Source organism: Grampus griseus, assembly GCF_964374135.1.
Source record: "Grampus griseus genome assembly, chromosome: 6".
In the NCBI taxonomy this organism is placed as follows: Eukaryota; Metazoa; Chordata; class Mammalia; order Artiodactyla; family Delphinidae; genus Grampus; species Grampus griseus.
The window spans coordinates 699655-725905 of NC_139000.1; the positions used below are offsets into that span (position 1 = coordinate 699655).

General features: G+C 61.3%; 2 protein-coding genes across 5 annotated transcripts; both read right to left on the reverse strand.

Annotated features, from left to right (window-relative positions):
- Positions 1-438: 438 nt before the first annotated feature.
- On the reverse strand, positions 439-12619 carry MAN1B1 (mannosidase alpha class 1B member 1). 3 transcript variants are annotated; one of them, XM_082657361.1, is made up of 13 exons: positions 12411-12619; positions 11917-12025; positions 11101-11216; positions 9306-9460; positions 8930-9039; positions 7713-7898; positions 6839-6987; positions 6279-6467; positions 4091-4281; positions 3290-3410; positions 2548-2745; positions 2341-2462; positions 439-1693 (listed from the first exon to the last, which is right to left on the reverse strand). In XM_082657361.1, exons 1-13 carry the CDS (start codon positions 12519-12521, stop codon positions 1450-1452), a joined length of 2001 nt encoding a protein of 666 aa, XP_082513487.1. In that variant the 5' UTR covers positions 12522-12619; the 3' UTR covers positions 439-1449. The 3 variants fall into 3 exon arrangements, with proteins under 3 accessions (XP_082513487.1, XP_082513488.1, XP_082513489.1); XM_082657362.1 differs by having other exon boundaries at positions 442-1693; positions 2331-2462; XM_082657363.1 differs by having other exon boundaries at positions 1391-1693; positions 6279-6419.
- Positions 12620-19252: 6633 nt separating this feature from the next.
- UAP1L1 (UDP-N-acetylglucosamine pyrophosphorylase 1 like 1) lies at positions 19253-25945 on the reverse strand (the record flags this gene model as incomplete). Of its 2 annotated transcripts, none has more annotated exons than XM_082657557.1 (9): positions 19253-21090; positions 21544-21610; positions 22186-22371; positions 22957-23097; positions 23522-23715; positions 23911-24083; positions 24383-24558; positions 24787-24991; positions 25657-25945. In XM_082657557.1, 9 exons carry the CDS (start codon positions 25943-25945, stop codon positions 21007-21009), a joined length of 1515 nt encoding a protein of 504 aa, XP_082513683.1. In that variant the 3' UTR covers positions 19253-21006. The 2 variants fall into 2 exon arrangements, with proteins under 2 accessions (XP_082513683.1, XP_082513684.1); XM_082657558.1 differs by having other exon boundaries at positions 21069-21129.
- Positions 25946-26251: the final 306 nt, after the last annotated feature.

Genomic DNA, 26251 nt, shown 5'->3' on the forward strand with positions numbered 1-26251 from the left:
GGCTTCTAGGGGTAAGGACGAAGTCTCCTTACGTTTAACACGGAGAAGGGGCTGGCCTGTCCTGCAGGGTCACCAGGGCCTGGGAGCTAGGGCCAGCCGAGGCCCAGGATCCTGGCTTCTCTCTGAAAAGCTACCCCGGGGTCAGTCCTAAGGCATGGATGGAGCCGGCTGAAGAAGAGGAGTGAGGGCTTCCGTGGTGGTGCAGTGGTTAGGAATTCGCCTGCCAATGCAGGGGACACGGGTTCGAGCCCTGGTCCGGGAAGATCCCACATGCCACAGAGCAACTACTGAGCCTGCACTCTAGAGCCCACGAGCCACAACTACTGAAGCCCGCACACCTAGAACCCGTGCTCCGCAACAAGAGAAGCCACCGCAATGAGAAGCCCGCGCACCGCAACGAAGACCCAATGCAGCCAAAATTAAATAAAATAAATTTATTTTTTAAAAGAAGGAATGAAATAGGTTGACCAGGCACCCTGAGAAGGAGCCCCAGGCGCGGACACCCCACACGCCAGGGAAGCAGGCAGAGCAGGTAGGGCCCGCCATGTTCACTGGCGCCGGCAACCGTCACAGGCATATTCTCACCCTGGGCACCACTGTGGCCAGCACCTGCCCTGGGAAGCTGACGCTCCCAAATCTCTCCCCGGGGGCAGGGACACAGCTGACCTCTGGACGTCAGACCTGACCCAAACACTGCCCCTGCCGCCCCTCCCCGTTTCACAGTTGCGATTCCGGAAACAAAGACACAGCAGGTGCCAGTTAGAACAAATGTACTTTTATCTCCACTGAAAAGTCCATCCATCAGGGTTGGCCTGGGAGCCAGTGAACTTGCCGGCCCAGCCCCGCCCAGCCCCTGCAAGGGCAAGGGGAGGATCCCTGAGTCCAACTTGTAAACACCACAGCCAGCCAGGGGCCCAGATCCCCATGAGGTCACGGATGCCCCCTGAGAGAGACCCCCAGGTTGAGGCGTGTTCACAGGCTGTGAGGCCTCGAGGCTGAGCTGTACCCAGGCTGTCCCCGCAGCACCTGTTTCTGATCTCATCATGGGCTCTGGGGACCCAGTGTGGCCCAGGACCCCTAGGAAGCCCTGCACGGCCAGCAGGAGGGCATTCGGGTTTCAGGACTGTAGTCACGACATCATTTTCTCAGGAAGAAGGAAGAGGCTCCCCGGGTGGACGGGACCTCCCTGAATCACAGCACTGATTTATTCCTACTTGTTCCTAACGGTGTCCCGATGAGAACCAGGCAAGGAGCCCAGACCCGTGGCAGAGCACCAGAAGCCCAGCGGCCACCCCAAGCAGCTGTGAGGCCCCGAAACGTCCTGGCCCAGCTGCTGCTGGCCTCGGTCATCAGCCCGGCCTGGAGCACTTCCAGCCGGCTGGGAGGACACCGCACAGCCAAGGTCAGGGCCATGGTCTTGCCCACAGGCACGCTCCATGACAGGACTCATCAGTCCCCCGGGCAGCACCCACTCGGGAGCCGTCCCGCCCTAGGAGGGGGCCCAGATGGGCAGGGGGTGAGCCTCCGTGTTGAACACGTAAGTGTCCAGGCTGAGCAGGTCTGGGTCGTCGGAGAAGAGCAGGTACAGGTACTTGAGCGTCTCCCCCAGAAAGAAGCTCTCCATCTTGTCCCTGGGCTGGGGATTGCGCGGGTCCTGGACGTTGCTGATGGAAGAGTAGCCGCCCGAGGGGACCTGCACGAGAGCCAAGGCCACGGCGTCACGACGCAGGCTCAGCCCTTTCAAGGGCTGCAGGCTAGAGGCCCCCCAGGGCAGGGTCTGGGGCGGTGAGGACACCAAGGCCCACAAGGGGACTGGCCGCCCCGGAGGTCAGCCGTGGTTCCTCCAGGGACCCCCTGGGGGATGCCAGCAGCCTGCAAGTGACCAGATGGAAAGTGCAACCTCCAGAACCTGTACAGGTCTTGCAAAAGCCCAGAGGTCACCCGAGGGGTGTACAACCCAGCACCTCATGTGCCACGGGACAAAGACCAAGTCTCAGCTCTGCTGGGCTGGGCACTGGGCACTGGGCCCTGTGCAGGGCGAGACCTTCTCTGAGCCATGGCCCCGGCTGCACGATGGGCGGCTGGGCCTGAGCACAGCGGGGGTGGTGGCTGTCACGGCACCCGTCCTGGGGAGCAGCGGCCGAGACACAGATGACCCAGGAGGGACACGCCCTGTGCACCTCGGGCCGCTGCAGGGACCCGCCCCACCCAGGCTGGCCCCCCGAGACAGGGAGGAGGGATGCCCTGGCCCCCTGGGCCCTCCCCCACCCAGTCCAGCGGCAGGCGACGGCGAGGAGCTGGGGATGAGACCCAGGGGCGGGCGGCCTCACCCTCGCGTACGCGTTGAAGCTGCGGAGGATCTCCCAGCCCCAGTCCTGGTACTTGCGCTGGCCCGTGAGGCGGTACAGGTAGAACAGGCTCTCCACCGTCTCGGGCCGCAGCAGGTTGTGTCTGTCGGCGGCCTGGGGAGGAATGCGGGCTCAGGATGAGCCTCGCCACGCCCCTGCCCTGGCGCCCCTGAGCCGCACCAGCCCCAGCGTGGCTCACCTTGACCTGCACGTCCTTATGGGACCTCTGGGGGTGCAGGTTGAAGTGCACGATTTCGGGGCTCAGCCCCGTCTCCATCTGACGGTTCATCTGGTAGCAGGTGTCCATGAGCGCCTGGGCCAGCTCCATGTGGTCGGCGGGCAGGCCGTGGTGGGCGCCCAGAGCTAGCGTCCCCGGCAGGAAGCACACCAGGTGGTCCTGGAATCAGAGGGTCACCTCACCACCATGGACCTGCGGCCTCACGGGTTCCACACGGGTCCAGCGTTATCAGGCCTCCCGTGTTCCCAGGAGCCAACAGGCCTGAGTGCCGGCAGGGCTCCAACAGGGGACTGAACTGCAGGCCACACACCAGGGCCCCACGTGCGCAGGGCAGAAGCTGCTAGAAGGACCACCACCTCCCGGGGAGCACATGCTGAGCCGGGTCTCCCTCACCTCTTGCCCCAAACGGCCAATGGAACACCAGCTGCAGGAGGGCGGGGGAAGGGGGGCTGGGGGCAGGGGTCCCCTGGAGCACGGGAGGCGGGGCTTGGAGCAGGGGAGGGGCCCTGGCACCACACAGACCTCAGCTCCCCCTGTCACGGGACAGCCCAGGCTGCGCAGCCCACGTCCACTCGGGACGGCTCACACTCCGCGGCCAGAATCGCATGGTTCCCTCCGACGTCCGGAGTCTCTGAGCCATCCGATGTCAAGGACAGAGGGCGGAGCCCCAAGACCCCACTCGGCCGCGTCAGCCCAGGCTCACCATCTTGGCGCTGAAGCGGCCGTGGGCGAGCTCCCCCACGAAGGTCAGCTGGCCGGGTTCAGACCTGCGCAGCAGGTGCTTTCTGATGCCCTCCACGGCTTCGAGGTAGTCTTCCAGTAGCCTGTGCAGACCAGCGGGGCCCATGTTCCGGGAAAGGGCACGACCCTGAGCGCCCGTCCCCATTCTCGCGGCTGCCCTGTCTGGGGTGGTGCCCCGCCAGTCTCCGCGTGGAGGCCCGCGTCAGCCCCGTGGGCTTCTGCCCCCGCCCCTCACCAGGGCCCGTGCCTCCCAACCAGCCCCAAGGGGCCACCAGAGACCACTCTCTGCCGAGCCCCTGGCCCCGACGCGCTCACCCCAGTTCTCTGAACCAGCCCGCGGGCTCCCCAGTGGGTGACACCCTCGTTTCACCCGTGGGTGATGGCCTGGAGCTGCCCCTGCCCCTGATTCTGGGTCACTGTCACCCCTGGGCCTGAGACTTGAGGGTTAATCTCTATTTTCCAACCTTGCCAAGGAACTACGGCTGCTCCCCGGGAAGCGTGCATTTTCAGGGTCAGGGCACTAAGCTCGAGGAGGCCCAGGTGGCCCCGGTCGTCTGCCACGGGAGCGGACGCCAGAGGGGCGGCCACAGGCCCGAGGAAGACCCCGGCTGCCCGGCACTGACGAGCCGTGGACCCCAGCGGCCAGCCGGGCCCTGGCTCTGCACACAGGCTGTGAGGAGAACCCCACCCCGCGGAGGGGCCCGGCCCCAGCTGGCGCGGCTGCCAGTTCCCACCACCCTGAGAGCTGAGAAACGGGCCTCACTGTGTCTCCTTCTTCCCACCCTGGATCCACTGCTTCAGCAGGTACTCGTAGTAGCTGTCGGCCCTGGCGCCCAGGGTGAACACGCCCAGGTGGGTGAACAGCCCGCTGTTGGTGTTGATGAACATGGGCACCAGCCCGTCCTTCTTCCCGCGCAGGGAGTGCACGCGCCTGGTCACCTCCTCCACGGCCTCCTGGGGCACAGGAGGGCAGTGCAGTGAGCAGGGCGGGCTGCGCTCCCTGGATGCTGTCGCCCCGACGGGCCTGACCACAGGGCTGACCCCGCCCTCGCCACGGTTCTCAGCCCCCACCCTTGGGGGACATCTTAGGAGCAAGTGGCCACCGTAGCACGTGTATGCGTCCTGACAACATGCACACGACCCCTTCAGTCCACCGATGGGCAAGGGACCTGATGACTCACTTATACGCGAAGATACACAGCAGCCCAACACACAAACTCAGAAAACAAACCACTGACTGTCAGAAAAGTTGCTCCAGCGAGACACAGTCACACACCCACGAAGAGGTACAAGTATGGCTGGACAACACACGAGGACGTCTGTGCAGGACGGGACCCGACAGGAGCCGTGTTGTCAAGATCCCCAGTGGGACACAGGCCAGAGCTCAGCAGGTGACCGTCCAGGCACGCGGTCAGCCCACACGAGGAAGCCTGTCTGCGCTTGGAAAGGAAGGGTTCTGACCAGTCCTGCAACCTTGAGGACTCCGTGCTCACTCAGCGCCCAGACTGCAGTCACTGCAGGAGGGACACGAACTGACCAGAATGGGGCCCATGCCAGAGCCCAGCCCTGTGCGGCTGCCAAGGGGGGTCGGCAAACAGTGCTGGGTTCAATCTGGGTGAGGGAATTGTTCTGGAATTACATAACGATGACGGTCACAGACGTGTGAGTACACGCAATGTACACAGAAGACAGGATTTCTCGATATATAAACTAAATCTCAATTAAAAGCAAAAGGGAAGGCATCCCTGGTGGCGCAGTAGTTGAGAGTCCGCCTGCCAATGCAGGGGACACGGGTTCGTGCCCTGGTCCGGGAAGATCCCACATGAAGCAGAGCGGCTGGGCCCGTGAGCCATGGCTGCCGAGCCTGCGCTCCGCAACGGGAGAGGCCACAACAGTGAGAGGCCCGCGTACCGCAAAAAAAAAAAAAAAAAAAAAAAAAAAGAATCCGCCTGCCAATGCAGGGGACACGGGTTCGAGCCCTGGTCCGGGAAATCCCACATGGCAGCGGAGCAACTAAGCCCGTGTGCCACACCTACTGAGCCTGTGCTCTAGAGCCCACAAGCCACAACTGCTGAGCCCTGCAGCCACAACTACTGAAGCCTGCATGCCTAGAACCCATGCTCTGCAACAGGAGAAGCCACCACAATAAGAAGCCCACGCACTGCTACGAAGACCCAACGCAACCAAAAATAAGTAATTAATTAATTAAAAAAATAAAACAAATAAAATGCCATCCTTTAAAAAAAAAGGAGAGAGAGAAAAAAAGCTGAACGAATAGAGGCAACCTTAGAGGAAGGCCCACAAGCAGAGACATCGTCCACAGGAGGGGCCCTGCCTAAGGCGGTGAGCAGACACTGCTAGAGGCAATAACACACAGAGAGCCAAGAACAAAACCCACAAGTCAGCCCTCCGTTCCACGTGCACCTGCTGGTCCCACCACACAGCAGGAGCCATGCCAGCAACACCGCTCCAGCCGCCCGCCCAGGACAGACATGTGCGTGGGCACAGTCCAGGTGCCACAGCTGGGACGACCACGGTGTCATCTGCACTGAACTGGCTACAAAACCCAGTGACTCCACACATCCCACGGCAGCAGCCACGACAGAGCCGGCCGCCCTCGCTGGCTCAGAAGAGTCCCGGACAACAGTAGGTGGACCCGGGGCCACGCACAGCGCCACACGACAAGACGTCCACTGCCAGGACCCTCAGGACACAGGACTGCACGGGGGTTGGGCCAGGCAGAGGACTCACCCTCCAGTCAATGCCTTTCATGCCTGCACCTCTGATATCACGAGATAATGGGATTCACCAGGAAAAACGTGGGACAAAACCAAAAACTCACTGGTCTCTGGCCCCAGGATCAATGACCACACAGACCTGCACCTGCCCCACTGAAGCAGAGACGGCCCCGCTGCAAACCCGCTCCAGCTGGAAGCACAGCCCCTCCGTACCTGAAATTTCTTAACTCCCGTGAGACGAGAGAGCTCTCGGAACTCCAGCTGAATGCTTGTCACCTCGGCCACCGTGCTGTCAGAGGTCCAACGCGGTGGGTGGGCAACTCCAGTGCCGATGTTTACGTCGGAGTACGGGATCTTAGAGGGTGTTTGGAACGCAGGCATTAACCGATTTCCAAAGTCCTCCTGATACACAACACAGCGACGAGTCAATGATCCCTGTCCCAGAGCGGCCTGTCTCCATGGCATGACACTAACCTGTCACCCGTTTCCACCTAATCCAGTGGAGAGTTGAGTTTGCTGGCTTCATGTGGCCCCACCCCTGAAGAGCTGCAGAAACCGAGCTGGACTCAACCAGCTCTGAATGACCACGCCTGCGGGCAGCGGGGCCACTTCAGCCACGCACGTGCACGGAAGCAGACTCGAGCGCGCAGAGGGGAGCGCAGACTGCGAACAATGCCTCCCCGCCCTGATCCCACGAGCAAAGGACCGACTGTGCGGCACTCGAGACCCCAGGGCCCCCAGGACGTGAGCCGCCCTGGTGCCAGGACACTCACGGCCTTTTCCAGAAAGAGGACATCCCCGGACAAGTGGAAGGCGCTCAGGAGACCCCCCAGGATACGGATGGTGCTCTCAAACAGGTTGACGTCCACATTTTTCTGAAATAATAACTTCTGGGACACCCACTTCCTGGCTTCTTCAAATTCTATCACATGAAACAGCAGAGATACAGGAACAAATTAACAGTCCAAGCGTTTCCCTGACTGCTCCCTCTGGGGCCACATGCATCCCCTGCAGGGTTTCAACATCACTTCCTAGTGCAAGAGGGTACCCTGAAGGCTTCCAATCCCGCAAAAAAAATCGAGCCAGTGTGCAGCTGGGGGAAGGCCATGCAGCACGAGGTCAAGTGCGCGACAATCACAGCCACGCTACAAAGGACCACGAGGGTGAGTGAGTGGCAGGCGGTCTTCAGCCCAATCAGAAAACTTAAAGCAGGTGTTTAAAATGCCAGTTTAGAAACACCTAGAGACACACCATCCCAACTTAGCCCCATCTGCGCGGCACAGGAGGACATTAGGGAGAGATTCGGGGCGCTGGCGGCTCCGTCAGATCACGTGTCACCTCCCACCACCGGGCCCCGCCTGACTGCAACAGAAACACGGGCTGGGAACGCCCCTGGAAGCCCACCTACAGCCTCACTCAGCTCTGGGCAGGGGGCGCAGGGGACACTTGGCCTGAGCATCCCCAGGCCGCCTGGACGTGAGGGGACAAAGGAACTGCCCACGGCCAGCACGGCCACCCTGGCGCCCAGGACGAGGGGAGGCGCAGCCCAGCGGGACACGGCGCGTGGACACCTTCCAGGCCAGGCTCGCTCGGGCCCGAGGGTCACGCACGAGAGCTCGGCCCCCCAAGCTAGGGATGAGCAGATACCTTTCTTCAGACCCAAAATCCACATGGTGTCCAGGGCGTCGATCAGCGTGAGGCCGAGGCCGAACCACTCGCTGAAGGACTTGGACACGGGCTTCAGCTCGTCGTGGCCCCAGGCGAACTTGCGGTATCCGGCCCACGCGTGGCGGAAAGCGGCGACCACAGCCTTCTGGCGCTCGTTCTGCGAGGCTGCGAGGAGGGAAGCGGGGCGTGGGCGCCCGGACAGAGCTGTCCTGCAGCCCCTCGGTGAGGGAGGCAGGCGGGGGGCACCGTGGGCTGCAGTGAAGGTCTGAGCAAGACCCGCTGCCTGGCCCGGGCCCATCCGCCTCCACCAGAGCCCGGCGGGGACCACCCTCCGGGGGGCAGTGAACACTCGCAGAGCAAAGGATCGGAGGCCGCGGGACCACTACGGCTGCGACGTGCAGTCTGGTTTGGGGACATCAAACGTGACAGGCGCTGGTGACCCGGACAAAAATACCTTGTCTGGCGGTGCTGCGTCCTGCCCGATCAGCTGCGGACACTTCCAACGGGGACGAAACGGGGAGCAGAACCACCAAGGCCACCCCGACACTCCCCAGGGCGCCCTCGGGGCGCGTCCAGAGGCTGCTTCCCGCCACACGCGGGGGGACCACGTGCACACACGTGGCTACCGCGCAGGGGAACACGTGTGTCCACAGCTTCGCCACATGTCCCGTCAGTGTCGACACCCACGGCTCTGCCGTCCATTTCTAACCCCACACGGTCGCCCCGTGTCCCCACGTGCATGGCCACGAGTCCCCACTCCGGGCTCTCTTGTCCTCCCTGGGGGCTCCAGCACCGAGAGCAGAGGGTCCCAGTGGGGACCCAGACTCAGTTCTCCTGTCCATGGAATGGGAACAGGACAGACTGACCCCTCAAGGGGCGACATGAGGACCGCAGCACCCAAGGCCCCTGGCTGCCCGGACACAGGCAGGAAATGAGCCTCCCGCACACACGTTCCTGTGCGGCTGCAGCGCCGGACACGGGACGACAGCCACCAAGGAGCCCCACGTCGTCTGCAAAGCTCTAAGGGGTGCCAGACGCTGAGACCCGTGCGTCCTTGCACCTGGGTGTCCAAGGCTGAGCAGCGCTTGTTGGGACGGCAGGAGCCCCCCGCCGCCCCGCCGCTCTTGTGCGTGTCCGCACGCCCCCTCCCTCAGAGTGCCCAGGGGAGGCCCGAGAGGGCGCAGGCGGGACCTTACCTGGACTGTTCCTCATCCTGAGGGCCTGCGGGGAAGGCCTGGGGGTGGCCTCTGCCTTTCTCGGAGAGAGCTGGGGGCCCTGCTCCGGTTCGGTCCCTGTGCCCCTCCAGCTGCAGTGGGAGTAGAGAGAGAGCTCAGGGCAGGGGCAGAGGTGCTGAGGCCCCGCGGTCGAGCTCGAGGTCGAGGTCGCAGCCGAGCTGGGCTCAGGCTGGGCCTCCACGCCCTCCCACCCCCCACGGGACACACACTGTCTGCGAGGAACAGAAACCAGAAGGTGCACTATGCGTCAGGCTGCTTCTCTCTTTTCCAGGAAAAGAAACACCACAGAGACCGCCTGGCGGCCTCTGCGTCCCCATTCAGTCCAGCTCTGCTGTACCTGACGCGGCTCCCCTGCGCGTCGTCTTCCCAGCGAGCCTCGCCGGCTGCCTCTGCCCTCCTCTGGGCCTCGTCCTGCCTCCTGTCCTTGGCGTCTCCATCGGGGGCTCTGATCTGCAGGTTGGGTGGTCCCCGTCGGAAATGCCTTGGAGGCTTCTGGACAGACACAAGCAGAGACAAGAGTCACTCGTGAAATGATTCAATCGTCCATCTGGGACGCTGCCCCCGTCTGACCCGGCCCCGTGCAGGGAGCACTGTGGACTGGCGGAGCAGCTGCAATTTCCCAGAGGAAATTGTTTTCATTTTTCATACGGCGGGCAGCTCTGGGAGGAGCCCTTTACTCGCCAGCTCCTGGCCCTGACTACCCGGCTGGAGGCTCTGCCAACGGGCGAGTGCCACCCTGGACAGCGGGTTAAGCCGCTGGCAGGGACGTTTCCGGGTGTCAGACCCTGAGGGTAGCAGGGCTGGCAGGGTGAGAGCCAGCACGGCCCCATGGATGGAGCCGCAGACACCGTCGCAGGCCCGCGCCCGGACTCCCCAGCTTCATCCTCGGAAGGGCGTGGCAGAGGTGGCCAGTCAGTGACAGAGCGCTGCGGGGAGGGCAGCGCCCCTCCTGGCTCCCAGCCAGCCCTGACCAGTGCGCATGATGGCAACCCCTCCAGGATGTGAGGACGCTGAGTTGTGAATGGAGAAGACTCTGCTTTTCAGCATCCGTGGAAACCTTGCTGGCAGATCCCGGAAAGCATTCTCCTTCCAGGGATTCAAACCCCACCCAGCTGGGCCCCCCTGGTCAAGAGCGCGGGGGTGGCCGAAACAAGGATGCATCGTTGCTCAAACAGGTCCTGGGGACGAGGGCTGGCGTCTGAGCGGGAGAGGAGGTCCGAGCGGCCCCAGGACTTGTGCCAGGGGAGACACAGGTGTTCAGCCCCTCACGTCCAGCCCCTCCTAGACACCAGAGACGGGGTCGTGGACGCTGAAGTGGGGAAACGTGCCGCACTCTGCTTTCACAGGACCGTGAAGGTCAGTAGGCAGAAGAGCAGCCACAGAAGCGGCAGGAAGAATGCTCGTGGCTCCGGAGGAGAAATTCCCTCTTCTACCCACAGACCCTCCAGTGAGACACGGGGAGAACGGCTGCCTGTGTCTCCCCGGGGCAGCCCTGCAGGGGTGTGAGGCCAGCACCCGTCCCAGGATCCTCTCCCTGGGGGGCCCTCGGCGCACCCGCAGTGCAGGGTGTCCCCAGGTGCAGAGCGCCCTGGGTTCTCCAAGGCCATCCCCCCCAGAGCCACCGCCGTTTGCAGGGGACTTTCCCTGGCTCTCTGGCTGCCCAGACTGCCCTCTAGTCTCCACGTCCTCCCCCCGCCCCACCTCCCCCACCCCGGAAGGCGCCCCAGGGCTAGACCTCGCCCCTACTTCCCCTTTTCTGGACAGCAGGCACCACGCACCTGCACACTCCCAAACCTCTCTCCCAGGCCCCGACTGACGCTCGGGCAGGTCCAGAGCGGAGTGCCCACCTGAGTGTCCCCCGCCAGTAGCTCCCAGAGAAAAGGGATGGGTCTCACACCTACCAAGGATCCGGCACAGCAGATGCACAAAGAAGACGAGGGACAGAATGGCCCTCTTCCTTTGCCCCGTCTCCTTCATCCAACCAGCCCAGAGCAAGAAGTGTGAGGTTAAAACCTCAAACAAATGGTAAGAAACAGAACCCTTCCCAGACTGTCTGAAACAGCACGTACTGTCTCGAAATGCTTCTGGCACAGGCCCGGGTCACAACTCCACGTACAGTTTATTCAAAGTACCTGAGGTGACGCCCCCGCGAAGGTTTCCGGGTTCTCAGCTGCTCTCCGAGGAGCTGGCAAGACGGGTGGATTTGCGGGTCTCATCTTCGGCCCTTCTGCCGACCTGCTGCCCACGGCTAAACAAGAGAATCTACTTTATCTCAAATTCGCCACAAAGCCTGGAGAACGTTCAACGTGCACTCGAGACGGCATCCACACAGCTATGACTCCGTGTAAAAGGACGCGGCGGGACCTCCGGAGAGGGCCGTTCAAGCAATTCAAGAATGGCCAAAGGGAATCAAACCTTTTCCAAAGCACCTGGCCGTTTCTGTCCTTATCCCCACCCACATCCCCGTTGCTCTGCCTTTATGATTTCCGTTTCGGGAAGGGCACAAGGTGGCACACGGGCCATTTACTGGAGCAAACCTACAGCAGCTCTGTAGCCCTCCTCCTCAAAGAAGCCACCCTAGAGCAATTCGGAAGGGACCCTGCACCTCCTCACTGGCACCCTGCCCGGCCCTTCCCAGCTCCCGGTAGCGCGTGTGAGGAATCCACGCGACGCGTTCGGACTCAGCATTCAGCCTCAGGACCTGAATCTCACTGCGAGACAGAGAGGGTGAGATGCCGGTCCTCACAGCAGACATTTGGGGAACAGTCACACAACCTCAAATTAACAGCCACCTCCTAGCCGAGGCTTGGGAACACTCTAGGCTTCTCTGTTTCGACTTCCTGCCACTGTGTCGAGTCTATGCCTCCTGCAGCTGCGAGAGCCGCTGCTGCCGCTTAGTCCGACCTCAGGAACCCCCACGGATCCCAGCGGAATCGTGGAGCTGGTACCTTTCCACTCGTCGGCCACACTGATGTAGGACAGGAGGCCGCAGAGCATCAGGCACGCCAGCAGGAAGAGGACCACGTTCCGCTGTAACCTCGACAGCTGCTTCCATTTCTGAGAGAGAGAGACAATGGCACTTTTTACTGACAACAGCACAGCTGGAAATCTCTCCCACTGTGACACACTCCGTGGGGGCGACGAGGAATTCCGGAGCCCAGCGTGGGCTCTGCTGCTTTTGAACCGGAGGAAGCTGCCTCTCGGCAGGGGCCGCAGGCTGGGATGATCCTGCTGCAGACGACACACCGCGCGGGCCCGCGTTCGAGGAGAATGCAAACCCACGCGGAGACCGTTTCTGGCTGCCACGGGGACAGCGGGGAAAGAGCGGCAGCCCGCGTGTGCCGGCTCAGGCTCCGCCGGCCTCGCCTCGGCCCTGCAGCCCGAGACCCCGGGAGCCGCGTTCGTGCGCTCGCCCCGGGGAGGCCCCCAGGCCGCCCCTCACCCGCCAGAACGAGCGCCGCCTCAGGCCCTGGCCGCCGTCGTAGCTCCGGCCGGGGCTCAGCGTCACCGAGATGAAGTCCCGGCGCGGCGGCAGCGGCGGCGGCGGATACATGACAGCGGCAGCGGGCCGGGGAGCTTCGCCCTCTGGCGTCGTCAAGAGGCCCGGCTCCGGGCTGGGCAGTGAGGCCGGCAGGTCCGACGCCGGTAGGCGGCCATCGCGCCGCCGTCGACTCCCCGCCCATCGCTCTGAGCCAATGCGCCTTTGCCGCGCCCTCGGAGTCCCATTGCGCCTGCGCCCGCCGTCGCTGCTCCTGCGTGCGGGCTTACATGCCACGGCGCGCCTCCGTGCGTGCGCGGTGACGTCACGCCCACCCTGCTCGCTCCTGCGCACATCTCGCTGGTGTGGCTGCGCAGCCTGTGGGGTTTCCGCTCGAGCCGGTTCCCCTGGGATTTCCCTGTCATTGCGGCCCCGCGCGGCTTCCCCAGGGCCCGTGGGCCGTGGGATGGGCCGGGCCTTCTCGGGCTGGCGCTGACACCGGGCAGGTGTGCCACCGCTCCGCCATGTCGGCGGGGTGCCTCTGCGCCCCAGACCCCAGATCTCGACCCCGCCCTCCCCCACCAGGTGGATTTGATCCGGGTGCCTGCCCCAGAGCCTGGAGGGGCTGGGGCCTGGCGGGGCCGGGGTCAGCGAGAGGACTGGGGGCCCGTTGCACAGTAAGAGGCTCTGGGAGTTTTCATCCATGGACCTATCAACCTTAAAAATAGCTGGCTATTTTATCAGCAAAATGAGTTTATTCAGGAATGGCAGAGGAATCGCAGTTAAGGGTGTGCAAATATAGCCTGTAATAGCCATGTCCAGAGACCAGGGAAAGCAATAGTACTTTACAGAGAAAAAAGGGCAGTTGGGAAGCGCTGCTTTGTATGAAAGTCCATTGGAGGTGGGGCTTACTGTTAGGTTTGGGGAAGTTCAGAATGCCATGAAGCCTACCTGGATCCTACTGCGTCCTTGTTCCGAGATCCGGTGACCTAAAGAGCGATCCTGAGTTCGAGCAACTGCAGTGTTTCCTTGGAGGCTTTAATGCTCCTTTGAAACCAAAAGTGTTAGCAGTTGGATGGTGTCTTCCTGTGAAGAGGTTTGAGGAGGCGAGCAGAGCAGCTAGTCATCCACATACTGTAATAAAGCAGAGCCTGCAGGAAACAGCATCCGCATCAGCCTTTAAGCCTGGGAAAAGCAGGAAGGAATTTCAGTGAGACCTTGGGGCATTCATGTCCAGATGTATTGTCCTTCCCAAGTGAAGGCTGAAAAGGTCTCAGCTAGCCTTATCAGCTGGAATTCAGACACACCTCGTTTTATTGTACTTTGCTTTATTGCACTTTGCAGATCTTGTGTTTTTTCAAATTTAAGCTTTGTGGCAACCCTACATCCAGCAAGTCTGTGGGCGCCATTTTTCCGACAGCATTTGTTCACTTCCTGTCTCTGTGCCACATTTTGGTAATTCTTGGAATTTTTCGAACATTTTCATTACTGTTATATGTGTTATGGTGACCTGTGGTCAGTGATCTTTGATGTTACTATTGCGAAATATTAGAACTTGCTGAAGGCTCGTGATGGTTAGCATTTCTTGGAATAAAGTATTTTCAAATTAAGGTACGTATATCGTTTTTTAGACACAATGCTATTGCACATTTAATAAACTGCATTAGAGTATGAACATAACTTTTATATGCACTGGGACCAGAGTATTCACGTGACTTGCTTTATTGTGATACTCGCTTTTTTGTAACGGTCTAGAACCAACCCCACAATATCTCCGAGGTGTGCCTGCAAAGCGTGTGCAGCACAGATTAATAACAGGAAAAAATGTGCTTTCAGTAGGAACGGATGCTAGTGGAGTAGGGAGGTTAAGAACAACAGGGTGTCGAGGGGCAGCACGTTGATTATTGCCTGCAGGTCCTGGACAGGCCTCCATCCTCAGCCGTTGGGCTTTCTCACGGGTTATATTTAATAGTATTACAGAGACTAGCACAAGGGGTAGTGAGGCTCTGAGCCTTGGAATCCTCTTACGGGCTTTACACCTTGAAGGGCTTCTTTCCTCATAGGGTATTGATTAGTTCTGGGGAGAGGTTTCGAGGGACCTATTTGAGTCTTAATGGGAAGAGCACTGTGGGTTTTGCCAGTATCAGTTGGAGACGTTTTGCCCATAAGGAGGATGGTAGCTGACTCAGCAGAGACAAATGATCAGCGTCTCCCGAATCAGCTCCAGGACCGTCAGAGACAAAGCAAAGCCAAGCCAGTGAAGGGTCACTGAACTCACCTGGTTGGCTATTTTGACTGTTACTGTGAAATTCTAGAATTATTTCCCCTTTTGGGAGAAAGAAATTCCGGCATATTTGCTGAGCTGTCTCGGCCCAATAAATGAATAGGGGCGGAGAGACTAAGGAGGGAAGTGTGGGTATCTCTCAGGGGCCTAAGCAAAAAGGAGCAGGTTCAGGGACAGGACCCTGTTGAGGTTCATCAGAGGCCCCCACTACTTGGATCACTTTCGTGCTCCGAGGCCGGGGCTGCTTTACCACAGTTGAACTGAGAGTGAGGCTCTGGTGCCAAGAGATTGATTCCCAATCTGGAGAGTTGTTTTTCTGAGCTGATGAAGAGGGAGGGTTGGGAAGAACCCCTGTGGTTCCTCAGAGGCCCGTTGGTGGTGGTCAGGAGGGCGTTGGAAAGGCTGCTTAGAGGGCTGAAGGCACTTGAAGCACTTACACTTGTGACAATCTTTTCCCCAAAGTCCTGGCTTTTTGCGATAATAGCAGGAACTAGGAGGGTTTGGGTTTTGTCTCGGGACCTTCATTTGCTGGAGTTGAAGGTTAAGGGTTTGAGTGGACTTCCTTTCAGTTGAATAGTCTAGAGTGCAGATGAGTTGGTGGCTAAATTAGCTAAATCTGGAGTGGACACGGTTTCCGGTTCAAGCCTGGTCCTTTTATCTAGAAGGGAAGGATCCCAGTTACGCCTGTTAATGAACACAGAGTTAAAGGCTACCTGAGTGGATTCGTGACCAAAGCAAACTTGGGTCTGATCGTCCATGCAGTAAAGCCAATCTCCTGACACCAGCGTGTGAGGAAGGAAAGGGCAGCGTTTACTGCAGGCGCTAAGCAAGGAGTCCACGCAGCTAGTGCTCAAAAGACCCAAACTACCTTAACTCTTCCAGGTAAAGGTTGTTGTTGGTTTTTTTTTTTGTTTTCTTGTGGTACACGGGCCTCTCACTGCTGTGGCCTCTCCCGTTGCGGAGCACAGGCTCCGGACGCGCAGGCTCAGCGGCCATGGCTCATGGGCCCAGCCGCTCCGCGGCACGTGGGATCTTCCCAGACCAGGGCACGAACCCGCGTCCCCTGCATTGGCAGGTGGACTCTCAACCACTGCGCCACCAGGGAAGCCCCAAGTAAAGGTTTTTAAAGACAGGGTGAGGGAGGAGGGTTGTGGGGTGTGTGATCAGCTCGTGGACATTTTTTTCTTTTAATAACTTTACTGATTTTTTAAGAAACATTTATTTTTGGCCACGTTGGGTCTTCATCGCTGCGTGCGGTCTTCCTCTAGTTGCGGTGAGCGGGGGCTACTCTTTGATGCAGTGCTCGGGCTTCTCATTGCAGTGGCTCATCTTTGTTGCGGAGCATGGGCTGTAGGCACGTGGGCTCAGTAGTTGTGGCGCACGGGCTCAGTAGTTGTGGCACACGGGCTTAGATGCTCCGTGGCACGTGGGATCTTCCCGGACCAGGTCTCGAACCCGTGTCCCCTGCATCAGCAGGAGGGTTCTTAACCACTGCGCCACCAGGGAAGTTTGGACATTCTTCTGATGGGTTGGTGGTGAGGTTATTGGGAATCAGCGTCATCAACCTTCTGGTTCCAACCGGTCTGGGGTCTACATGCTGGAGCGACAGAATAGTTAGCTTCTTCCACCTGGTGGGGTTTTCAGTATCTGCAACACAGCTCAAGAACATGGCTCAGAATATTATCTATAGCCCTTGAGGAGGAACTAAAGGTCCTTGGCTTTGTTTAATGGCTAAACTATTGTTTTTTGGTATTGTTTGTTTTTCTTTCTTCTGCATTTTCTCACTTCTCTGATTAAAGGTACTCTTGGAACTCGGGGAAGGCCTGGGAGACTAAAGGTTTTCTACAGACAAGAGGCAGGTGGAGGACATGGTGGGGGGGAGGGGCTGTTCTGGGAAGGCCCCCATAGTGTCCTGCTCGTGTACAGATTCAGTCTCCAGAGGAAGACCAGAATTTTCTTTAAGGACAACCTGAAGTCGACTATAATAGCTGTGAACACGTTTGTCAGATCGTTGCCTGCCAGCCTGAATTTTGTTCCCATCAACAAGCTTAGGAAGAGCTTTTGAAATGTTCAGTAAAGATCTCCAGCAAGTCCCCATGCCTGTCAAGAGTCAGGGTCTGTTTTTCCAAATCCCTTCCAGATTCCCGCTTGGTTTCATTCAGTATGGGGCCTGACCTTCACTAATAAGCCTGTGGACTAATTGATACATATCTGAGAAGCCAGGCTGACAAGTTTGAATCACTAATGTTAAATTCTTCAGCAAACCTATGGGTTTCTCAGCTACTTTCAGAAGATCTTTGGATTTTCTGAATCCAATTGTTAGCCATCTATGGATGGCTAACAATTCAACTTTACTTAGTTCGGGGAACATAAAACACTAAGGATTTAGCATTTGGACCCCCAGAAGGTTTAACTTTAATAAGTTCAGGGGAGGGGGAAGTGGGCAGAGGTTTTGAGAAAAAGGGGAGTCTCAGCAGGAGGGTTAAGAGGAGGGGATGGGAGGCCCAGAGGAGGTGGGGATGGCAGGGGGTGAAGGGAAGGCGGGGCTGGGGGCACAGGGAGGGGAGGGGAAAGGCCTCAGAAGCCATTTCGTGTTCTTTCAAGTGCTTGCTCGCCTCCATTAGTTAGGTTAGAAGTAGTGTTTTGTGAAGAGGCAATTTTAGAGTCCTGGATATGTTTGGAAGCCTCAGGGTACAAATTAAAATAAGCATCCCAGAAATTCCCTGGCAATCCAGTGGTTAGGGCTCTGTGCTTCCACTGCAGGGGCCGCGGGTTCAATCCCTGGGCTGAGGAACTAAGATCCCACAGGCTGGAAAAAAAAAAAAATCCCACTCAGTCTGTTTAGTTTCAGAGCCATGGCTTTCTGAGTTGATTCTCAGACAAACAAGTTTGGGGAAAACCAAAGTTCCCCACAATGGCCACTAGTGTTCTGAATTATTTCTGGTTAAGGGACCATAGTTTTTTTTTTTCTTGCGGTACACGGGCCTCTCACTGCTGTGGCCTCTCCCTTTGCGGAGCACAGGCTCCGGATGCGCAGGCTCAGCGGCCATGGCTCACGGGCCCAGCCGCTCCACGGCACGTGGGATCTTCCCGGACCGGGGCACGAACCCGTGTCCCCTGCATCGGCAGGCGGACTCTCAACCACTGCGCCACCAGGGAAGCCCGGGACCATAGTTTTTAAACATGAAACCAGCTGAGGTTCCTGAAGAGGGGCCGCACTTAGGGCATCGAGATGACTGGGATCGCATCTCTCAGAGGATTTCCCGAGAGCAAAAGAGAAAATCCTAAATGACGTGACCCCAAAGAAGTGTTACGAAAATTCCAGCACAGGCTGGGCGGACACACCTCGTGTCTCCTTGTTTTCCAATAAGGAGAACAAACAAGTATTCAGCAAAAGGACAGAGCCTTCCCCAAAAGCCAAAAAACAGAACAGATGGATCCCAGATAAAGCCAGAGAGCTCAACCAGGAGGGCCTGAATACCAGAGACTGGCCAAGGGCATCGGGCGGCAGGGCCGTCAGCCCCCAGGCTTCTCCTTCAGACCCCACTTCTGGACACCAAGTCATGTCCACTTTACAAGTAAAGCAGCTATTAGCTCTTTTACCAGCAAGATGAGTTTATCTGGGAATAGCAGAGGAATTAGAATTCAGGACGTGCAAACCACGGCTAACCACAGGCAAGTGCGGAGAAGAAAGCGCAGGACCATTACTTTGCGGAGAAAAAGGGGACGTTTCACTTGTGGGAAAGTCCATGGGAGGAAACAGAGTTCAGGGTGGTGACAAGTCTCCTTGGCTGGGCTGTCGCCTTCCTCCTGTCCAGGGATGAGTGGGGGGCCCAGGGGCAAGCAAGCTCCCCCTTCAGGCCTCCCTCAGCTCAGGGCCCCTCCCTGGTGTTTTCCAGGCCCCAACTGCCCACTCCCTCCGTGGGGAGCCCACTGCTTCCTGCCTTCTCAGCTCTGACATTTCTGGGCCTCAGGAGGGCTCCCCAGCACGTGCACCTACTGCTCAGCTCCTAGGCTTGTCTGAACCCATTCCAGAAAGATCTTCCTCCCTCCTGCCCCTTCCCTTCTAGGGGTCGTCCCTGAGGTCTCCTCGGGTCTTCTCCCACACACAGCTCTGCTGGCAGTTCCAGCGATGTCCTCACGCGCCCCTCCCTGCAGTGAGTTACCAGGGAAACGCTGGCATCTGGAGGATGCATGTGCAGGAGGGCAAGTCACAGGCTGTCAAACCTGAGGGTGCAGGAGCCCCCGCCCCCCGAGACCTGGTTCAAAGGGCATGTTCTGGGCCCGCCCCCAGGGTGCCAGCCCCACTAGGTCACCTCGGGCTCCCCGAGACCCTGGGAAAGAGCTAGACGGAGCATGGGGCAGATCCCTGGGTGGTCCAGAGCGGGGTCAGCACAGCCTGTGGGCTCTTGTCCCCTCAGGGCCCAGCCGGCTGCAGCCCCTGGATGGACATGGCCCTGGGAACAGCCGCGGTGTTGCTCCCACACGTGTTGGTCAGAAACTGCAGTCAGCAGGCCAGGCGGCATCATAGCACCTCGTGTTTATTGGGAATCCCCACATTCTGTGGAAAATCGAGGGTCTGCCGTCTTTCAACTCAATTGCTTCACTAGCGGCCGTCTGGGTTAGAGATGGTGGGGGCGTGTGGCCCTCAAGGGAGCAGGAGGGAGGCCCTTGTGGCGAAGGGACCCACCGACCGTGCTGCCCCCGAGTGCTAGGTGGGCACAGGGGAGCCTCACCTGTGAGAAAGGGCTCAGCACAAGCAGGGTCTCCTGGTCACGGTGTCCTAGTATCACGGAAGATGCAAACATTGCAGGAAACCCAGTGCAGGGTACCCCGGACCCCTCTGTGCTGTGTGAAACTTCACGTGGAAATAGAAAGCGTTTTCAAAAGCGAGCTGCGTCAGCAGTTTACCCCACTAACTGTACTTGTGTAGGAAAAAGGTTGCCGGGTGCCCCGGTGTGGCAGTCAGGAGCCGCTGGGCCGCGGCGGGAGCCTCAACCTCGGCCTCCCCCTTGGCGACCCTCCGCTGCCCCAGGCCCTCTGCTCGCCTGTGGAGCAGCGGGGAGAAGGAAACTAAGGCACAAGGTTCGATTCTGAGGCTTGAAAAACGTGGCAGCGCCTGGGTGGATGCAAAGTCGTCCTGTGGGCCTTGGGCGTGGCCCTGACCCCGCCGGCACACCCAGGTTGGGAGGCGTGGACGCAGCCACCGTCCACTCCAAGTCGCTAGAGGGATCACCGCCTCTGAACCCACCGCCGGACAGCATCCTTCCCGGGGGAAAGCACTGCTGCGCGTGGACTGTGGAGCGGCGAGGGGGCGGGCGGCCTCGGCTGGGCAGGCTGCGTTTTATGATGCGCTTCACGTCAGCAGGAAGAGGCCGGTGCCGCCTGTTGCTCTCCAGATGGGAAATCGGGCACTGGCACCCAGAGCAGCCACGCCAGGGGCAAGAGACCAGAGCCAGCTGGTTTCTCCCTGCCTCGGCCAGGCTGCCGGGGTGCAGCAAGGGGGCCACGGCCCCAGAGAGCAGGGGCGGAGTGTGAGCCCCGGGATCCGTCAGCAGCTGCCGGCAGGCTGGGCGGGGACGGCGCTCCCCTCCTGGTGAAACTCCAGACTAATCAGCCACCACGGGAGCCCCCGGCACCGGCATCAGTCCCACTGGTTCCTGGGGACTGAGGCCTCGGGCGGAACTCGAGAGAACTCAGTGCCAGGCGTGCAGGCCAAGCTTCCGGAGAGCCATCCTGACCTGCTGTCGGTCTCAGCCGGGCGGGGAAGGGGGCTGGGCGCGGCCCCCAGGTTCAGCTGCCAGGGAGGGAGGGGCAGCCGCTTCCAACTTGTCGCCCTGTGAGGGGAGGACACTGTCCTCATCTCTGCAGAGAAGCGCGGGGCGGTTGCTGCTTCTCACCGGGCGGCTTCGCCTGGGGCCGGGGAGCCACCATGCCGTCCTGCCCCGTCCTGTCCCATCAGGCCTCAGCTCAGGCCGGAGCGGCTACACTCCCTCGGGCCCCCATCAGCCTCCTCTGAGCCCCACTGCGCAAGGTCCTGAGTCCCTCTGCCTGCGGCCTGGACCCCACAGCAGAAGCAAAGCCAGAGAGGCCGAGTGGGCCCACAGCGGGCCTGCGGTCACGGGCCCAGGGGAGCAGGAGGCGGGACAGTTCCCACCCTCTGTGGTCCATGTTCTCAGTCAGAAACTCAGAGCAGCCTGCTTTCCTCCTTGGAGCCCAGGCCGGGGCTGCTTCCTCAGCCTTGGGGACCCCGGGGCCGGCAGGTCTAGGAGGGAGTCAGGCCTGCAGTGTCCTGGCCGTGTCCACGTCCAGGATGAGTGGGGACCCGAACTCCCGGCCTCGCAGGTACACCTCCAGTCCCTGGAAACAAGCAGGTCATGATGCCCAGGTATCCAGCCCCTGGGCTCCGGGTGAGATGCCAAGTCAGCCTGGAGTCAGCGAGGGGCAGGGGAGAGAGGCTTCTAGAAACAAGGCTTGGATGTCCTGAGACCTCAGGTCAGGGCAAGCCGTCCCCCAGTGCAGGCCAGAACTTTCCAGAGAAAGGGGAGCCAGGTCTCCTGCCCCAGCGACGTTCCCACCGGCCCAAACCCCAGGCTCCGATGAACCTGGCTTGTCCTCCCTGACCCCTCGAGGCCTCTCGACACCTCACCGCAGCCCACGTCTCGGAAAGTTCTCTGCAACTAAGGGGCCACTTACCCCGCTCGTCGACTGAGGCAGAGCTGTGACTTCCCACCAAGCTCCCAACCCGCCCCCGTCCTCTGACCACACAAGCCCGACCCCAGAAGAGCCCCAGATGGGCCTGGCGGCTCTCACCTCTCCGGAGTATGACACCAAGGGCGAGATCTCGCAGATGGCCGGAGGCTCTCCGCTGCCGGGTGGGCTGGGGGGTGCACTTGTCAGCATCTGCTCGGGGGTGCGTACCCCAGGGCCCTCCCCTGCCCTCCCACACTGGCTGGCCCAGTCCCCACCCAGCCGAGCTGTCCACCACACCTGCCGCCCTCCTCGCGGACAGCTGGGCCCCGGGCACCGACCCCACCCGAGCAGCAGGCTCTGACTTAGGCTGGAAAACCCTCCTCGCCCCTCGCAGACATCTCACACAGAGCCCGGGCAACCAGACTTAGGGGGCGGCCGCTGACAATCACAGAAGGAGACACCTAAGGTCTTATTCTTTCTGCACCCTGAAAAATGACCTGGTGCCGCTTTCTGGATGTCACGCCTGGGTCTTGGCTTCAGAGCTTCTGATGAGCAGGGAAGGCGTGACCCCCATGTCCCCTGGGGCTCTGAGCAGAGCTTGAGGGCCGGGCACACAGCCATCTGCCTTTGGTGTGGGGCCGGGGCGGAAGTGCCCACCCCAGCTCAGACCACAGCACAGCCAGCAGGGCCCTGGGGCTGGGGCTTGGGCTGCGACACCCTGACATCCCATCCTTCGGGTCGCACCCTGCAGCCCACGCTCACCTGGGCTGCTCGGGGAGCCGGGCCCCGTGTGCGTCCAGGAAGTGGGCTCCCGCCTGCAGGGCCCACCGGTGGTGCTGAGCGAGCAGGGCCCGCCGCGCCGTGGAGGGGTTGTCTCTCTCAGCCGAGTCAGCGTTCTTCAGAGGGGAGAACTCCTCCCCCCGCAGCACTTGGAAGGCCACGAAGTTCCTGGGAGGGCGGGGACGACAGCTGGGGACCCAACCTCCCAGCCCAGACGCCCTGGTCCTGGGCAGGTGAAGGCCAGGCCGGGCGACAAGGACTACGTGGGGGTCTGGTCTGCAGGCAGCAGGCTGGGGAGGGTCCCGCAGGCACCGCGTGAGTCTTTGTTCCTGAGATTCCGGAGCTGCCCTTAGTCCTCCCTTCCCTCCCCTTCCCACCAACCCCACCCCAGAACCTGGGACCCCAGGGTGAGGGCCACATACCCTGGGAGTCCCCAGCAACCTCGCCTGGAAACAGCTTCCTAGCTCCCGGCCAGGGGCAGGTGGAGGGCTCAGGAGAGAACATGGGTGCCCCCCAAAGTCCACAACCCCAAGGGCTCCAACTGCCCCAGACGCTCCCTGTGCTCCCACCCCAGGGGCTGCTTCTTCTGGCCTTCTTGCCCTGAGACCCGCCTGCAGCCCCCCAGCTCCCCCCTGCAAAAGGGCACTCCCACTGTGAAGCCCCCAGCCTCCACTTCCCTGCCTGGCTGGGCCTCAGAACCACCACCAAGTCAGGGAAGGGAAGGAGGAAGAAATGAATGACTTCTCCACTAACTTGGCAAACGGGAGCACATCAAACACGAACTTCTCCATCTTTATCCCGTTGGGCTCGAGTGGTTTCACTGGATTCCCTTGCTCATCCACGTAGGGGACCTTCTTCACAGCCACGTGTGGCTTCAGCAAGGGCTCGAACTCCCTGGGGGACAGGAGGCCAAGGGGAGGAAAGACACAGCTCAGACGGGACATGTTGGAGCCCCAGCCCACCTCCCCCATGCCCGGCCAGCCGGGGCAGGTGGACAGATGGACACAGCAGGCACAGGGCGGTGGGGGCTGAGCCCTGTCTCTGGAGGGCCAGGCATCCTCATGCACCCCGGCCTGAGAGCTGGGCACCATCGGCCACATCCCTGCCCAAGCCACGGGGTGGACGTGGTGCCTACGGGCAACGGCCCCCTCCCGGGAGCAGGGCCACGCCCACTCGGCCACAGCCTTGTACCAGATACTGGAGCGCTCTGCTGCCTCCAGCTTGTCTGAGCGCAAGACCCTTTCCGTACCGCACCCCACAGCCCCACCCAGCTCAGGTCTCCCCCAGTCCCTGTGGCCCGGCTGGCCGCCCTGCACACCTGGTGGCCATCTGGAGGAAGTCTCGCGTGAAGAAGTGGTTGCAGATATTGCCCGCGTTGTAGAGCAGGCCCCCTCCGGGCGCACGCAGCCGGGCCGTCTCGGGGCTGATCTCGCTGTACTCCACCACCTGCGGGACGCCGTCTACCTGGCACACCACACCCACCGGCTCCTCGGGGGACGCCTTTTCCACCACCTGCGGCCGCCACGAGCGGACGGGCGGGGACAGCTGACTGGGTCGGGCCCGGCGTGCGGGGGAGGAAGGGGCGGGGCCAGGGCCTGGGAGGAGGGCGGGGCGTGGAGGGCAGGGCGGGGCGCGGAGGGCAGGGCGGGGCGCGGAGGGCGGGCGGAAAGGAGAGGCGAGGGCGACGCGAGGGGGCGGCAGGCTCACCTTGGCTCCACAGTCAGCACCCCGCAGCACGCAGAAGCCGATGAAGACCGGGTCGGCCAGTCGCACCAGGATGTTGTCCACACAGTACACGTGCACAAACTCTACTCCGCGCCGCTCCATGTCCTCTAAGACCTGGTGGTCCGCCAGCGCGCAGTACAGGCCCCCGTTGCCATCTGCAGAGGGAGAAAGCAAAGGGTCTTGGAAGGGCTCCTGCCGGCCTCAGCCAGCTAGTTGAGGGCGCGCTAGAGGCAGGCGAGGGCCCCCGGGGCTGGGCCTTGTGCCTGAGGCCGCTGTCTGTCGCCATCCAAGTAGCCCTGCGGCTGTTCCACGTGACAGGTGGGAATCAAGGCCCAGAGAGGGAAGGCCACTGGCTCAGGACCATGCGGCCTCTGTCCCCGGCCTCCTGACCCCCAGCCAGCTCCACGTGGTAGGCCTGGCGGACCCTCCCTGCCGCAGGGATGGGGGGGTGTACCTGGCGCCATGGCAACCTTGTCTTTCTGCTCCAGGATGGCCCTGCCATCGAAGGTCACAGCAGGCAGCATGCGCTGTTCAAACATGACCACGTTGTTGGGGTCCAAGTGGAAAAAGTCATGCTCCTTGAAGAACTTGGCTGTGGGCCCCAGAGTGAACTCACTGGTCATGATGTACCTGCAAGGGGAGGCAAGCCTGAGCCAGGCTTTTGGAAGGCCTGGCCCCTCCGGTAGACGGGCTGACATCAGGGTGCAGCCTTAGGGCAGCGGTCAGGCCTCTGCCTGGGTGGGTGCTGGGCTCTGTCCGGGGCTGTGCTGGGGTTGGGGTTCAAGTCTTGGTGTAGAACAGGGCTAGGGCTACACGGGGCGGATCACTCTGGGGCCAGGGTAACGCAGGAGGGCACACCAGGGCACGGTGCAGCGGGTCCCATAGCGCTCGCCAGCCAGCTGCTCCACCCGCCGAATCCGTTCTGCCTGCAGCTGATACAGGGTCTTCTGGCTGGGCAGCCCCACCTGATACATGCCCTTGGGGTAGGTCACGCCCAGGCGAGTGCCCTGCCCACCAGCCAGCAGCAGCACAGCCACCTTGTTCAGGGCGATCTGGTGGAAACCTGGGGGCATGGGGCGCCATGAGGGGATGCCTGGAACCCGTCACACAACCACCCTTTCGTTTTAGAGCAAACCAAACTTGTGCCTGGGACGGTGAGACGTCTGATAGTCGCAGAACAGAACGATCCAGATAACATTCTGATTTGGGCCTGGGCCTCACCCAAACCTAACCCTGCCCCGGCCCCGCCGAGGCACTGACCATAACCTCCTGGGTTCACTCCCAACATAGGTCCTCCAGAGGAAACACCAGGTGGGCCTGGCTGGAGTTGTCCAGCAGGGGCCTTGGGCAGGCTCCCCTGCAGGAGCGACTGCCTCCCCTCCAGGCCAAGAGGCAAAGGGCGCAGCTGCGCCGGCGCTGGTGTGAAAAGGAGCGTGTGCAAGTGTCTAATGGGTCCCCTGCTGTCAATACGTGGGCTGGGCAGCTGGCCATCCAGGCGTGCCCAGCACAAAACACTCTCCCCAGGGAGTGCGGCCTAGGGGCGGCTGCCAGCATGGCAGCGTTCGGGGGCTCCAAACCCCAGCCCCGAGCTGGTGCGTGTGAGAGCGTCGATTTCACGAAGGAGGCAAACCGAACTCCAAGTACCCCCTCCCCTGTCGCCCCGCTCTGTGGGCGAGGCCGCCTTCCGGAGGCTGGGGCGCCCGCCGCCTGGACCTCCGCCCCGCTTACCTTCCTCCTCCCAGAGCCGCCGCGTCTGGGGGGCGACCCCGCTCGCGCTGCCTACGCGCTCGGGAGGCAGGGGCCGCAGGCGCGCGGCCAGGTCAGGCGCGGGGGCCGGAGGGCGCGCGCAGGCGGCGGCCGCGCGCCGGCAGTGCTCGCGCAGCGCCTCGGGCTCCAGGAGCTCCAATTGGGCCAGCAGCGCGGCACGCGGGCCCGGCGCCAGCTCGGCGCAGAAGCGCAGGAGGTGCTCCTGGCCGGCGCGCTGCAGCCGGGCGCGCACGTCCAGCTCCGAGGCCATGTCGCCGCCGCCGTCGGCCGCGCTGGCACTCGTGACCCGAGCTCTCCGACCAGCGTCACGGGACTCGGCGGGCGGTGCCGACCCCCAGCTGGGCGGGCCCGGGGCGCCCGCCTTGACCCCGCCCAGGCCCAGCGCGGCCGGGTCGCGGACCCCCGCCCGCCCCGCTTCTTTTCGGCCCCGATCCCGCCCCGGTCCCGCCCCCGATCCTCCCCGCCTCTCTTCGGCCCCGGAGGCCACGCCGAGCCCCGCCCCTGCCCACTGAGGCGCAGGAGAACTGACTTCAGTTCTAATTCACCAAGCTGCCCA